This window comes from Lathyrus oleraceus, chromosome 5, assembly GCF_024323335.1.
Source record: "Lathyrus oleraceus cultivar Zhongwan6 chromosome 5, CAAS_Psat_ZW6_1.0, whole genome shotgun sequence".
Lineage (NCBI taxonomy): Eukaryota > Viridiplantae > Streptophyta > Magnoliopsida > Fabales > Fabaceae > Lathyrus > Lathyrus oleraceus.
The window spans coordinates 1,596,408-1,611,416 of record NC_066583.1 but is presented as its reverse complement, the minus strand read 5'-3'; the positions used below and the strand labels follow the sequence as shown (position 1 = coordinate 1,611,416).

General features: G+C 35.9%; 2 protein-coding genes across 3 annotated transcripts; one reads left to right on the top strand and one right to left on the bottom strand.

Moving 5' to 3' along the window:
- Positions 1 to 6,303: 6,303 nt before the first annotated feature.
- Positions 6,304 to 8,352, top strand: LOC127086454 (glutamate-1-semialdehyde 2,1-aminomutase, chloroplastic). The gene is made up of 3 exons (XM_051027217.1): positions 6,304 to 6,569; positions 6,654 to 6,827; positions 7,037 to 8,352. Exons 1-3 carry the CDS (start codon positions 6,384 to 6,386, stop codon positions 8,102 to 8,104), a joined length of 1,428 nt encoding a protein of 475 aa, XP_050883174.1. The 5' UTR covers positions 6,304 to 6,383; the 3' UTR covers positions 8,105 to 8,352.
- An 829-nt stretch (positions 8,353 to 9,181) lies between these two features.
- On the bottom strand, positions 9,182 to 11,940 carry LOC127086453 (uncharacterized). 2 transcript variants are annotated; one of them, XM_051027215.1, is made up of 6 exons: positions 11,659 to 11,940; positions 11,482 to 11,577; positions 11,192 to 11,387; positions 11,037 to 11,122; positions 10,811 to 10,921; positions 9,182 to 9,385 (listed from the first exon to the last, which is right to left on the bottom strand). In XM_051027215.1, the coding sequence occupies exons 1-6, from the start codon at positions 11,791 to 11,793 to the stop codon at positions 9,224 to 9,226; spliced, it is 786 nt and encodes a 261-aa protein (XP_050883172.1). In that variant the 5' UTR covers positions 11,794 to 11,940; the 3' UTR covers positions 9,182 to 9,223. The 2 variants fall into 2 exon arrangements, with proteins under 2 accessions (XP_050883172.1, XP_050883173.1); XM_051027216.1 differs by having other exon boundaries at positions 11,037 to 11,113.
- Positions 11,941 to 15,009: the final 3,069 nt, after the last annotated feature.

Genomic DNA, 15,009 nt, shown 5'->3' with positions numbered 1-15,009 from the left:
GTTCTTATGGTCAACCATAGTCAAATTTTTACTGTTGACACTAGATTAAGAGACTTCCACTATGCTTACTGTTAGGACTTTGCTGTCACACCTTAAATAACCTTTTACTCCGTTGATGTGTAAAGTAAAGGTGCCATCATATGTAATCGATAGCCCTAACCTGATTCTTAGCATACAATTGGTTCTGATGCATAATGACAAATACTGTGTCCCAATGTATTCCTTCAGAATGACAATTTTAAGCTTTAGTATAGATTTGTGTTCTTATATGCCTACCGCAAAAAAAAAAAAAAACAGGCTTTTGTCAACCTCTCTGTCTCTTTTTATCTGTTTAGTTTTCTATTTTTGCACTTTGCACCCTTAGTGGTGAAATCCAAAAATACCTTTGTGTAATCTGAAATTAAATAGACACTTTTTAAGTTAGCTCTTCTTATTCTTATTTTGTCAAAAATAGTTTGGAAGCCAATCTTCGAATCGATGGTATAGTGAGTCCGTAGTTTAAGTTTTAGACTAATTTCTTGACATATTTTAAATTCATGATAGTGTTTATTTTATAATTGAGTGGATAATTTGGAAGTTAACTTTTAGAATTATCATAGAAAATGAATATAACATCACTTTACATGTATTCTTCATTTCATAATCATATTATCATATTTGCAAAACCTGTCCTTTCATTGTCAATCTAAATTTTTTACTTCCAAACAAAATTTCTTTTGTTTTGTTACATAAAAAGGAGCAACAGAAGTGGGATTTTAAGGTGATGTACATATATGTATGTTGCATTTTAACTTTTAATTCACTTTTATTATGATTGGTTGTAGATATGATGCACTTGGATGTTGTCACTAAAGTTATGTGTATGAATGTTAAACCGGTTGATGTAGTGGTAGATGTTGGTAAATAATTTACAAATAAATAAAAGTTTGTAATACCCTGACTAATGATGCGTCTAGAATTATAATAGTTGAAGTATCTTTAATCGGTATTCGGTATTGAGAGTAATCATCATATATAAATGGCATTAGTGTACATGTATAAATAATGGCATTAGTGTACATGTACAATACAATCATCCTCAAATGTAGTCTGTAATACATTGTAATGTTGATACCTCTAAATCTGAATCATAAAACACATATAATATCACAAAATACAACAAAAGCATAATAGTTAAGAGACGAGACATCCTCGCTTACGGGTTCACATTTACGGGCTACACGCATTGTCAACCATTCTTTACGCGCACAAACATCTTGTTCGCATTACGCTCCTTATCGGAGTGTGAAGTAATGCCTTGCAAATTATCTCAGTGCATTATGTTCCATTCCGTAGTGTGGATATCACATTACGCCCCATTTGGAATGTGAACTTCACATTGCGTCCCACTTAAGGAATGTGACTTTCTATTACACCCTTTGGAGTGCGAGTATCCCAACTCTTTGTTCGAAATGTGATTTTGCTAGATTACGCCGAATTTAAGAAGTATGATAAGTCACATTACGCTTTAATGGAGAGGTATGATATCACATTATGCCCCACTTACGAATTATGAGTGAAATAATTATGGTTTGCCTCCTCGCATTATACCTCATACTGTGGTGTAGACATTGGATTACGCCCCACTTAAGGAGTGTGAATATTACATCCCGTTCGGAGTGTAAATGTCACATTACGCCACACTTAAGGAATGTGACCTCACACTATGCCCCACTTGTGGATGTTGGTGTAAGTCCTAGAATTCAATACTTTTGATACTTGTATCGAATTATTTATTAATAATAAAAGGTTTTTTCTTTATTATGTTTGTTTAATAAAGTTCCTGGAATAGCTAGAATGTATCAAGTATGACTTAATCATGAGATCACATTAAAACATAAGGACACTATTCTTAAAGTATCCGTAGTCGAGCTTTACTGTGAAGTGGGATAACATTAAAGCATTAAGACTATTATGTATATAGACTGATGATCACATCTCATGGATAAGGAGTTAACAAGTCTTAAACATAGGTATGAATATTAAGAGTAATATTTATACCGGATTGACCCGCCATGAAAATACTATATAAAAATTTATGCAAAGTGTCATAAGTTATTCTCATGGTGATAATGGTGTATACCACTCTTTGACCTGAAACCACTATGGACCCTAGATGTAGAGTTGAGTGCTTTATTGCTGATCAAACGTTGTCCGTAACTGGATAACCATAAAGACAGTTGATGGATACTCCATGAAGAGGGACATGAGTAGCCTAGATGGAATTTGCCTATCCTGCGTAACAGAATAAATGTCTATGGGCCCAATATTGAACTGGACAAGGATGACACGGTATATGCCTTGTGTTCAATATAGGCATAAGGGCAAAAGGATAATTCTACACATAAGTATTATCACAGAAGGATTTGTCAGATCACATGACATTTTCGTGTCTTGGGTAGCAGTGATGTGTTGTTAGATATCGCTCACTGTTTATTATGTTAAATGCGTGATTTAATATAATTGTCAACGTCGCGAAAATCTACAGGGTAACACACAAAGGACGGATTGATGAGAGATAGAGTAACTAAGGAACACCGTAAGGTACGGTGCACTTAAGTGAATTATAGAACATCGTAAGGTACGGTGTACTTAAGTAGAATACGAAATATGGTAAGATACCACACGCTTAAGTGATTTTGGGCATATTATAAGATATGGGCCAGATACACTTAAGTGGGCTTTTTAGCTTGAAGCCCACAAAAGTGATTCTATAAATAAAACCCTTGTGCAGAAGCATTCATTGCGGTTGCATTTTTTTCATTTTCTCTCTCTCTCTCTCTCACTCAAAGCCTTCATTTGTACCAGCTAGCACTGAGATTGAAGGAATCCGTTCGTGTGGACTGAGTAGAGACGTTGTCATCGTTCAACGTTCGTGATCGCTCCGTAGATCTGCATCAAAGATTTTGATCGCCACAAGAGATCTGCACCAAAGGTTTCAATCGTCACAAGAGGTAAATATTCTATCACTGATCATGACCATTCGTAAGGATCACTAAAGGAGAAAATTTTAATTTCCGCTGCGTTTTGGATCGCCGTTCTCCTTCAGTGGAGGGGTAGAGGACTTCATGCACATTACGTTTCACTGCATTATGTTTCAGTTTGTGATGTAGATATCGGATTACGCTCCATTTGAAGTGTGAACGTCACATTTCCCCCCCACTTAAGGAATGTGTGAGTTCACATTATGTCCCTGGGAGTGTGAATATCATATTACATCTCGTTCAAAGTGTGATTCCACATTAGGTCCCATTTAAGGTGTATGACTTGTGACATTACACCCATTTAGGAATTATGTGTGGATGTACAAAAGGGGTGGACAACCGTTTTTGCAAACAACTACTCCTAAGTACTTCTCTTTGAACCTATCGGAGTTTCTCACATAGATACCATTTATCTGTATTAAGCGATCCAACCAATCATGTGAGGTTTATACCTCTAGATTCATTGTGTTTTCTTACACAAGGCATGAAAATTTATTCTAATATGTGCATTCAGGAAATCTGCAAGTGTCCCCATCAATTACCTTAGATGACACTTGTTCGCCATTTTGTATCATAAGACACATACACGTTCTTAAGTTCGATTAGGGTTTCTTAATCAATTTAATGCTATTTTAGTATAATTCGCATACCAATACACTTCAAGCAATGAAATATGATTTCAGACATGACATACATCATTCATATGAATACATAAGTCAACCATTGCATAAGAGCATTAAAAAAACAAGAAGCTTGTCCAATGGTAAGGTGTTTGCACTAGGGTGGAGAGGTCATGTGTTTAACTTCCATAGAGTGCACTATTTTCATTTTTAGACGACGCCAGAGGCGCGCAAGGTTGATTCCTCCATTATCAAAATAGTTGTGACATCCACAAGTTGATCCACCTCAAGCACATGAGTCGAAGCTTCTGAAGTCAAAGTAAGATAAGGCGTTAGAGCCATAGCGGTAGCCACCAAAGAAGACGGGGCAGATTTTGAAGTACCAGTATGCACCACAACCCAGATATCTTAGGCATCTTCAAGGCGGTAGAATATGTTCAACTTGCTTATTTTATCTATGTTATCTGCAAAATGCAATCACGTATGTAAAAAAAGCATGAAAACTCTGCTCTCACCAAAGATTTCCCTCTTCCCCTCAAAATTAACCACACTTAAGATAATATGAGTATCAGTTCGCCTCTTCTCACTTTGGTAGGGGCGCCAACCAGGATCAAACATGTCCACATAGCCAAGCCATTGAAACTAGGGTCGCATTTCCTTCCTCAATGTCACCTCGTCCGGAGAAAGAGAATCTGACTTGGTACAGTTGGAGAAAGCAAAATGGTTGAAATGAAGCATGAACCAACATTTTAGGTACAAGACCCGACACGGGGAAGGAAAATAAGCAGGAAGGTAAAAGAAAATAGGGTGAGCCAAGAGATTGAGACGCTTTACCAACAAAAATTGCTCTGGAAGTCACTTTAATCCAGAACAAATGGGTCAAACCACTGATGAATCAGATGGAAGTAAATGAGCCCTGATTGCGGAAACTATCCAGAGAGGTACACTTCGGATGGAAACGATCGAAGAATAAATTAAGAGAAAGCTTTCAATACTAGTTCTTAGAACATAGTTGGAAGACCCTTATACATGCCCATGACCCCTAATGAATTTGGGAAGGAACAACATTTAAATGTTTATGGACGGTTACCTAAAATTCAAAAAAAGGTAGTTGGAGTCCTATCCTTGCAAGCAAACATTCATATAACAGGATCATGCAGTCATCAAAAGAGTTACATATCCTCTTCTTTCCTAGTACTGGAAGGACCGAGCACAATGTTAGCATCGCCAGGGGCGACCTCAATGCTCAGAACTAAGAAAGTGTTTGCTACCTTTGTATTTATCCAATCAAACATCGGCACGCCCAACCGACGTCGAAGATTTAAATGTTCCAACATCTTAGCATCGCTAGGCTTACGACCTACAGTTTGCAGGAAAGTCTGGATGAAATCTCTAGCAAGGTCCCTTCTTTGCAAATTGACTTGTATCTCCTCTTCTAACAATGTAGGATGGGGTATCAGGACCTCAACGTAATTTGATCTTTCGCCGATATTAGACAATTGCTTTTAACCACCCAAAAGAAGACGTTTCTCCCTCCAATGAAGTCTCATACATCCATTCTATACAAAATCGTCAGATATAGATATAATTTATGGTTCTACGTGATCACTATCAAGGGAATGATGATGAGAATCACGGGACGACCCAGATAAAGCTTCCACTTCATAATCACTCACTAAGTTGTCAGTGTTTTCACTCATCCTAATTAAGGAAACACTAAATGCTGAAGGAAAATGAGAGTTATCATGGTACATAGTTAAGGAAGGTTGATGAGACAGAAGGAGTGAAAAGGAGAAAGCTTTAAGCGAAACTCTAAATCACTTCTAGTGATGTTCACAGGGAACATGAATGAATATGTTTCTCTGAAAAAAAAAATATTAGCTCGAAAACTAAAAGGTTGCAAAATCGTCAAATATTCAACTCACTTTATTTATAAGCAATTGCATCTCTGAGAGATCAAGACCAACTATGAACAAAGATCACAATATCAACGGCTAGAATTTCACTCATGGAAACACGACAAACTCAAGTGCACTTAAGCACTCTATGAACTGTGTCACGCCCTAGCTAGTCACATCATCGCACATGCCAGAAATGGATGGCGAATCGCCTCAATGTTGAAACAGTATTAAATGTGTCGGATCCCTATTATTTTTCAAAACTGATCTCAAACGATTAAATTTTAAACTGACTTAAACGTTAGAGTATTAACCATACAGATTTACCCTGCACCACCAGAAAGGAGATTCAAGTCATCCTTCAATATCAACTATTATCTAACTTTCATCATTTCTAATTATTTTGTGAAACTAAAGCACTACGGAAAAAAAGTTTTATAACATCATGTGCAACATAGATAAAATTGTTAGTGTTATCTTATAATAAATAAATTAAATTATATTCATATACATTAGTTGTTATATTTTATTTTTCTTATTTTAGTATATGCATAGTACTTGTTTAATAAGAAAATATCTATATTAATTTAAAATTTTAAAAGTACAAACCAAACAATTTGGTTTTTCATTGCTTTGATTTCTACAAATTTATTATTAAAAAAAAGTGAATTAAACTAAATCTAATATTTTAATTTTCTTTGAATTCTTCTGTTCAAAATTAAACCAAGTCTATATATACATCAAGTAGAGTGTGCGAAAGGTCTAATTAAACGGCATTGTTTGTATTAATAATAAAGTGTAGAGAGAGAAAGAGAGATTTTGACAATCTTATCATATCTGAAATGGCTGCTTCGGGTATCGCTGGAGCAGGGCTTACCCTTCTCAACCGCTTCTCCTCTTCCGCTTCTTCTTCTTCAACTCGATGTCGTACTCGTTCTCTAACTATGGCTGTTTCCACCGACCAGAAACCCAAAACCACCGAAAAACTCACTCTCCGCAAGTCCGAAGAAGCCTTCGCCGCTGCAAAGGTTCTTTCTCTTTTTCTTCCTTTAATTTTTCTGAATATGTAAATAAAGGAATATAATGTAATCGATTTGAATTGGTTGTGTTAGGAATTGATGCCTGGAGGAGTTAACTCTCCCGTTCGTGCCTTCAAATCAGTTGGTGGACAACCCATTATCATTGACTCAGTTAAAGGCTCTCGGATGTGGGACATTGATGGCAACGAATATATTGACTACGTTGGTTCTTGGGGTCCTGCAATTATCGGTCACGCCGATGATCAGGTTTCGTTACGCAATTCTCTTGTTATTCTTAGGTTTTACACTTTATCATATGCATATGTTGGTGTATCTATTACCCTAATTCTCGTTTTGAAACTTGTATAACTCCAATTAATTAACCATATATGATTATTTCAATTATGTGTTCTACTTTGATATATTGTTGTTTATCCTTCAAACTTTATATTTTGTTTTTTCAATTTTGTTTATAGGTTCTTGCTGCTCTGGGGGAAACAATGAAGAAAGGAACCAGTTTTGGTGCACCTTGTCTATTGGAGAACACGTTAGCAGAGATGGTTATCGCTGCTGTTCCCAGTATTGAAATGGTGAGATTTGTGAATTCGGGAACGGAAGCGTGCATGGGTGCACTCCGTCTGGCGCGTGCTTTTACTGGGAAGGAGAAGATCATCAAGTTTGAGGGATGTTATCACGGACACGCGGATCCTTTTCTGGTTAAGGCTGGCAGTGGAGTTGCCACCCTAGGACTTCCGGATTCACCTGGTGTTCCTAAAGCTGCTACCAATGAAACGCTAACGGCCCCTTTCAATGATTTTGCTGCTGTTGAGAAGATCTTTGAGGACAACAAAGGAGAGATAGCTGTTGTTTTTCTTGAACCTGTTGTTGGAAATGCTGGTTTCATTACGCCTAAACCTGATTTTCTTAGTTCGTTGCGCAAAATTACTAAGGAAAATAATGCCCTTCTTGTGTTTGATGAAGTTATGACTGGATTTCGTTTGTCGTATGGAGGTGCTCAAGAATATTTTGGCATAACTCCTGATATAACAACTCTGGGGAAGATCATTGGAGGGGGTTTGCCGGTGGGTGCATATGGAGGTAGGAGGGATATTATGGAGACGGTGGCTCCGGCTGGACCTATGTACCAGGCCGGGACATTGAGCGGGAACCCTTTGGCCATGACTGCAGGCATACAGACTCTGAAGCGAATTAAAGAGGCAGGAACTTACGAATACTTGGACAACATTACAGGTGAGCTTGTTCAAGGAATTGTTGAAGCTGGGAAGAAGGCAGGGCACGCAATTTGTGGCGGGCATATAAATGGGATGTTTGGATTTTTCTTCACAGAAGGACCCGTGTACAATTTCACAGATGCAAAAAAGAGTGACACTGCTAAGTTTGCTAAGTTTTTCTGGGGTATGTTAGCAGAAGGTGTCTATTTGGCACCTTCACAGTTTGAGGCTGGGTTCACCAGCTTGGCACATACTTCTGATGACATCAAAAAAACTATAGCTGCTGCTGAGAGGGTCTTCAGGGAAATCTGAATGTTAAATTTTGTCTTACCGGTACTTGAGGTTTTGAAGCGTCATTTTTTTATACATTTGTAGGTTAAATTAGATCAATGCATTATTACTACGGCAGTTTTCATTATAATATCATTTTCACTTCTTGTATCTAGTCGGTGTATTGTTTAAAGCTATTAGGGAAGTCTCTTGAATTTGGAATTGTTGTAAGCATTATTCGAATCCATCGTTTAACTTATATAAGTCTCTTGAATTTGGAATTGTTGTAAGCATTTGAATCCATCGTTTAACTTATATAATTCGGAATTGTTGTAAGCATTTGAATCCATCGTTTAACTTATATAATTCGGAATTGTTGTAAGCATTTGAATCCATCGTTTAACTTATATAATTCGGAATTGTTGTAAGCATTTGAATCCATCGTTTAACTTATATAATTCGGAATTGTTGTAAGCATTTGAATCCATACTTATATAATTCGGAATTGTTGTAAGCATTTGAATCCATCGTTTAACTTATAATAATTGCATCTTCATGTTATATTCCTGCCATTCGTGCATCACATATACATTTACACAACATATACATTTACACACTCTGGGCTGACAACCATATATTTGATAAATTGAAGTTGAACTCTGATTGTAGTTCTTATTTTGTGCATTTAACACAACATTTCATGTTTGCAACTTAAACTAGTTACATTAGTTATTTAATAAATTTTAAAATATTTTTACTCATAATAATGACCTAACCGGTGAGAGTATGTTATATAAATATGCTAACCAGTTTTAACCATACTATTATCAGGTTGCAAGGTAGGCAATACATACATCTTAAAGTAAATGTTAACCATACTATTATCAGGTTCCAAGGTATGCGATACATGCATCATAAGAGTAATAAGTACTGGTACTTATTACCAAAAGGTTTTTTTTTAAATCATATATAGTATAATTTTTGACATGTTAAGTTGTTCTGCATATTTTTCCTTAAATGTTATGCGACACAATACCGTTTCAGGATTCTTGGGGTTAGTTTCCTCATATTTTCTACAACAATGTTACCTTTTCCAATGCATATTAGAAATCAAAAAAATGACGAAGCAAACAACAAATTCAGCAAATACTAACAAAATTGTTAAATTACAATCTCAAATGTTTCACAACCTTCACACATAATATATAACGCAGTTAAATTAAATTTTGTCTTTATACAAAATCTGGGCTTTAATTTGCAACCTCTGTCAAGATGCTCCATATGGACTTCGGCAAGCCGGTCTCGCAAAAACTCCAAAGTAAGCTGAAATCTCAGAAAAACAGGACTAGTAGTTAAAAAATGCTAGTATCGACAATGGTGCATATAACTTGTGTGTGGTCATTTAAAATTGTAAGAATTATATAAAGGTGTAAGTTACATAATAACTAAAATATTCTTGTCAAATATAAAACAAGACATCCAAAGAATACATAACAATCAACAACAGATCATCCAATGACCTATAAGACATTGTGATTTTGTCAAGAGAACAAGTTTGCGACACTCCTATCCTATGGATCCCAATGCCATATTCCTTCCAAGTTAGAGTGGGCCTCTTTTATAGACCCAAAGAGGTACAAAAGATTAGTTGGAATACTAAATCTTACCGTAACTCATCTAGATATTTCTTAGGTTGATTTCTTAATTCTCCCAATGAAGAACATTGGCTAAAGATGTTATAATTCACATTCTGAAATATATTTAAGGAGCAACAAGGAAAGGTCTCTCCTACGAAGATAAAGATCATACACGAATCATGGGATATTCTAGACTATAGCAAAGGACCCATCGGGGACTAGTACCTTATATGAATATAAAGGTCCTGTACGAATCATAGGATATTCAGATGCAGAATGGGTAAGGTACCCAAAATAATAGAAGATCCACGTCTGAATAGTCTCATTGTTGGTGATAATATAATTTCTAGGAAGGGCAAGAAATAATGTTATGACTAGCGAAGCGCAAAAGCAGACTATCATCAATTGGTTAGAAAACTGGGGTTTGGTGATGTTTCAGAGCATGCTCATTTGTGATAATCAGAATACCTTGCATATTGCCCCCAATTTCATTATTCCACGAGGACCAAACACAGAAGAAATTCTTATTGTAATGACATCACGGCAAACTTTGTAAACTAAAATGATCAACTAGCAAATGTTTTGTTAGACTAAGATAGTCTATTATTAGGATTCCCTCTTCTGTTGGTGAGAAGACTAGTCCTTTTGGTTAAAAAGCTGAGGCCTATATAGAAAATAGGTTGAATATATTTATCACAGATATGTTGATATATTTTAGTTTCCTGAAGCAAAGCAAACAACAAATGCCTCTAAAGGTCAATAATACAACGTATCACCATTGGAGAAAAAAATCATGGATAAAAAAGTCTGTTTCACTTCTGTAAGCCTAAGGTTTAACTTCTTTAGATTAGAGATCATGAAGCACAATGTCTATAGTCCGACAGTCCAAAATACATAAGTGGAGATCTATCGACTAAAAGTGAACCACCTAAGATAAGAATAACAATGCACTGAATAGCTAAGATAGAGCTGGAGTACTCAAATTTATAGCCTCAAACTGAATAACCCTTGATGTTTATACAAGCTTAAAGTTGAATAAATAAACCGCCTCTTTACTCTTTAAACGTGAATAAATCAAAAGTCATGTCAAAGGGAAGAAAAATATAAGTACCTCGTCGGCTTTGGTTAGTTGAAGTTTACAACGAGTGCAGTATATGATATTGTGAGTGTCTTTAAGCTCTCCGTGCTTACAAACAGGGCACCAAATCTCTTTTCTACATGTCTATTGAGAATCACCAAGAACAAATCAGAGAGTATATTCAAATAATATGAAAAATGAAAGGTTACTTGAAATTTAACTTGTTGAATAAAAAGGATTATTTTTTTTAGCAACATACATCATCTGCATTTAGATGCATATGCTCATAAACAGCACGAGCCAAGTAGTCATCGACTTCATCTTCCCAAGTATCAACTGCGGTTTCTAATGCAACAGTGAAATAAGAAAATCTCCATATTATAGTTACTAATCTCTCTATCTATAAATTACTACCTTGTTGAGATTTGAGGTCTTCATAAAATATTCTTTGCATTTCAAGCAGTATCTCTTGGCAATCATCACCTTGGTATGTGGTATGAGTACTTCGATCGTCCCACAACAGATCATCATCCTCATCGTCATTATCGTGTTTGATAATTTTATGGAATTCATCGGATACAATGTCCTGGAATTCAATGTCCAACTGATCCTACATGCAGAATGTGAATAGATGTGTTGATTATTGGATTCAATTTCGAATTAAAACGAAGCGAGAGCGAAAGGACCGGGAAATTGATGCATACCTGATGAAGGTTTTGTGATGGCGAGGAGGAGAACCTACATTTCCAGAGTAAACGGGTTCTGTCTTGTCGCACTCGTTTGAAGCAATTCTCTCTCAACTGCATCAATGTTGTTATAATCAATTATGAATCAAATGATGAATGGATGAAAATAAAACCCTAAACCCTAATTACTAGTACCTTTTGTTTCCAGATTTGGTAATTGTTGAATTGAGAATCGGATTTTAAAGATTGGCGCGTGGTCGAATTGGGGAGTGTTCCATGATCTTTCTCCTTCTCGCGTGATGATGATGACGAGTCGGTTGCTTCCTCCATATCACGCCAATGCCGTCGACGCTATACAGCTTCCACTTCCGACACTCGTAAGAAAATATCGATTCACAGTGTATTAATTAGGATTCATAGATACCTAAAAATTAATTAGAAATAAAACTTATACATACCTAAAAATCATGTGGAGTTCCTATAAATTAAAAGTCTGTTACTAGCATTATTTATTATTATATTATAGGATAATACGCGACAAGTTAAGGCTTAGAGACAAAGGTTAAGAATTAAATGAATAAATTTTATTTTTAAATAAAAGTGTGTTAGTAGTATTATTTATTATTATATTATAGGATAATGTCACAAATTAAGAATTAAATGAAAAGAAATGTTATTTTGAAAATTGAATATTGATTTTAATAAAAATATAATTTTTTTTTTTGAATACAAATTTTTTATAAGTGGATTAGAATTTCGACCTCATGGTTCCAACGTAAAGGTCCAACGAGATACTTAAGGAATTGGAGTTAAATGCTAACATTTAGACTGTTGGGATTTTAGGTTTAAGTGTGTTGAAATGTCTACGTTGGATTGAAGTTCAAGATTTAGAGTTAGTTCTCGGGAGTCTTTGACGAAGGCAGTTTTTGAGCAAAACGTTGCAACCTCTTCGCATAATTGTTTGAGTCTTATCCATGCAGCGAAGACACATGGAGACAGAATAGGGAGGTTGAAAGCAAGCAAATCGATATGTGTCAATTAGTATGATTGATGTCGTTATAGACAATTAATCATGTCTTACTATAAATAAGGGTTCTTGTATTAGAATTTAGGGTGACAATTTCATTATACAAACACTCAAGTACTCAAAGTACTCAAGTGATAGAGAGAAACAAGTCACTGAGAGAATGTATGATTTTGTAAACCACCATTTACATTTTTGATGCAATCTCTTATATTTCTTGTTTTTTACTTTTATTACCCAGAAAGCCATTTATTTTTCGTCTTCACTTTTTACAAGGATTTTGACCCTGTCGAAATCCCTTTATTGTCTTACTTTTTACAAGTTCAGTTTTTTACATTTCTGCAATTTTAGAAGTTCTTTTACCATTTCAATACAATCAAATGTCTTTTATGGAGATTTTAAGCACTATGTTATGGGATTCACTAGTCGATAAGTGAACTTTTTCAAAGAGACTGGCGCTTGTTTATCAAATTTAATGGTAAGCAAATTGGAATGCCCAATTGGACATTATGCTGAAGTTTTTTCTATTTTAGATATTGTAGTTTTCTTTTACAAATTCTTCTTCGTACATGAAATGTTCCTACGACTTTTATGCGTTTAAGAAGCGGAAAGCTTTACCAAAAATGACACGTCTCTTATGGATAACCTTAACCCACTGAACAATCCCCAAAATGCAGTAGAACAACCTGTCGGATCGACGATTGAAGAGGGAGTTATTTCAACACCTGTTAGAATGCTTTTGTTGCGTTATCCATGTCAGTTTTATTGATATCGACACAAAGGGTTATTCCTCCACCACAACCAGGGAGCCTCCCATTAAACCCTGCTATCGCAAGACCAACTTTGGGAGACCCTGGGAAGTCATTCCTCCCAAGTTTTACGCTCCCTATGGAAAATAGAGAATACCCATATGGTATGCCAACAATAATGATGGCAGACCTTCGGTCTAATGCATTAACTTATTCAGATACACAATGGCGATCGTGCCACCTTATCATACATACCTTGCCTTAGGTTCGACGGTGAAAAATCTTAGTCAAACGATGCCTTTACCAGGGGGGATCAAACTATGTTCCCCAGACGACGTCGAGGTTAAATACGACATGTCTTATGTTGATGAGGCAGCAAAGGGACTAGATCGTGAAATGGTTAGCATGTTGACCCAATAGATGGGCACATTGTTTAATCCCTTGATGCCAAACATCAACCAAAGTTATGAACTGTTAGTAAATCATATGGGTCAAATAGCCAATTTTTTTCGGCGATCCTCTGGTCCAAGCGAGACAAACTCCTCAAATCTCAAATGTTAGGCAAGTAGAAACGCCTGACAATGGCCAAGACCCTGTTAGCCAAGGGAAATAACAAGGAGGACTTCAACATATAGAACCTCTCATGCAAATAGGGGATGAGGAATATATAGGCCAAAATAACCCAAGGCCCATAATGGTGAATCAGAACCAGGATGCAAACCAAATACTTATAAATTTCCAGCAAAATACCTTTCCAGGACAAAACAATATAGAAAATATGGTCGAACAAATCCTTGTCTAAAATGGCCTAAATGTTGGTCTCCACATACCTAATTTTGTGTCACCTTTGTCAGAATACGTTCGACGGGCATAACTTCTCAAAGGGTGGTGAAGCTACGCAAAAAATAACTGAGTGCATTGCACGCTCGAAGGTACAACAGAGTCAGCATCGAACTTTATTTATTTCTGAAGGAAAGGAAAACATTGATAAAACTTAGGGGAAAAGAAAAAGGGTAAGAAAATTGGTTATGCAAGGGGAAAATATTACCATCGCTCACATCCATTATACTCAACGAGAACCGTTTTGATTGTTCTTTGCTCGAATGAGTGTTACTATCTAAATATTACTTGCAAAAGGAGAAATGGGAAAAAGTAATGGAATAATTAGAGTGCTCGGTGAGGATTAGGGTCATCATGCCTACGTATCCTTATAGTGCAATAAGAAATTCATAACTTCGTAGTTAGTGGAACTAATGGTTGGAGATGAAAGAAGAAAGTGATCGATGTGATTGAGATATGATTTGAACCAAATGACAATGTTGTTTGAACTCATAGGGTAGGTATATCTGAACCAATGAGAAAAGATGACATGAACCAATATATGGCATGGTCTAAAGTGGCATGAACCAATACTTGGTATGACAAAAAATAAAGGGGAAGGTTTTACCTACCCTGGTATGCCTAAACATGAGGACTTCCAGGGTAGGTAAAACAAAACAAAAGGAAAGGTTTGTCTAAATAACAAGATAAACAAAAAGGTTTTTGGTTCAGAGGTAGGTATTGGTAATTGACCCAAAGATCTGTATGGAATCTAAAGAAAATGGTATTGGATTCAAGGAGAAAGTATATCACTGATGATGAAGATTGTTGGTACTGAACGATGAATGATGAAAGGTGAATGATCGGAGAAAGAAGAATTAATAATTAATATGAATGAAAGGAGAATTAATAATTAATATGTTTGCGGAGGATTTCAATCCTCGTGTTTACGTA

Coding starts and splice junctions, on each gene's coding strand:
- LOC127086453 (XM_051027215.1), bottom strand. CDS start 11,793: ATGGAGGAAGCAACCGACTCGTCATCATCATCACGCGAGAAGGAGAAA. Junction 11,578..11,658: donor ACCAAATCTGGAAACAAAAG/GTACTAGTAATT, acceptor ACATTGATGCAG/TTGAGAGAGAATTGCTTCAA. Junction 9,386..10,810: donor AACTAACCAAAGCCGACGAG/GTACTTATATTT, acceptor CTGAGATTTCAG/CTTACTTTGGAGTTTTTGCG.
- LOC127086454 (XM_051027217.1), top strand. CDS start 6,384: ATGGCTGCTTCGGGTATCGCTGGAGCAGGGCTTACCCTTCTCAACCGC. Junction 6,570..6,653: donor AAGCCTTCGCCGCTGCAAAG/GTTCTTTCTCTT, acceptor TGGTTGTGTTAG/GAATTGATGCCTGGAGGAGT. Junction 6,828..7,036: donor TCGGTCACGCCGATGATCAG/GTTTCGTTACGC, acceptor TTTTGTTTATAG/GTTCTTGCTGCTCTGGGGGA.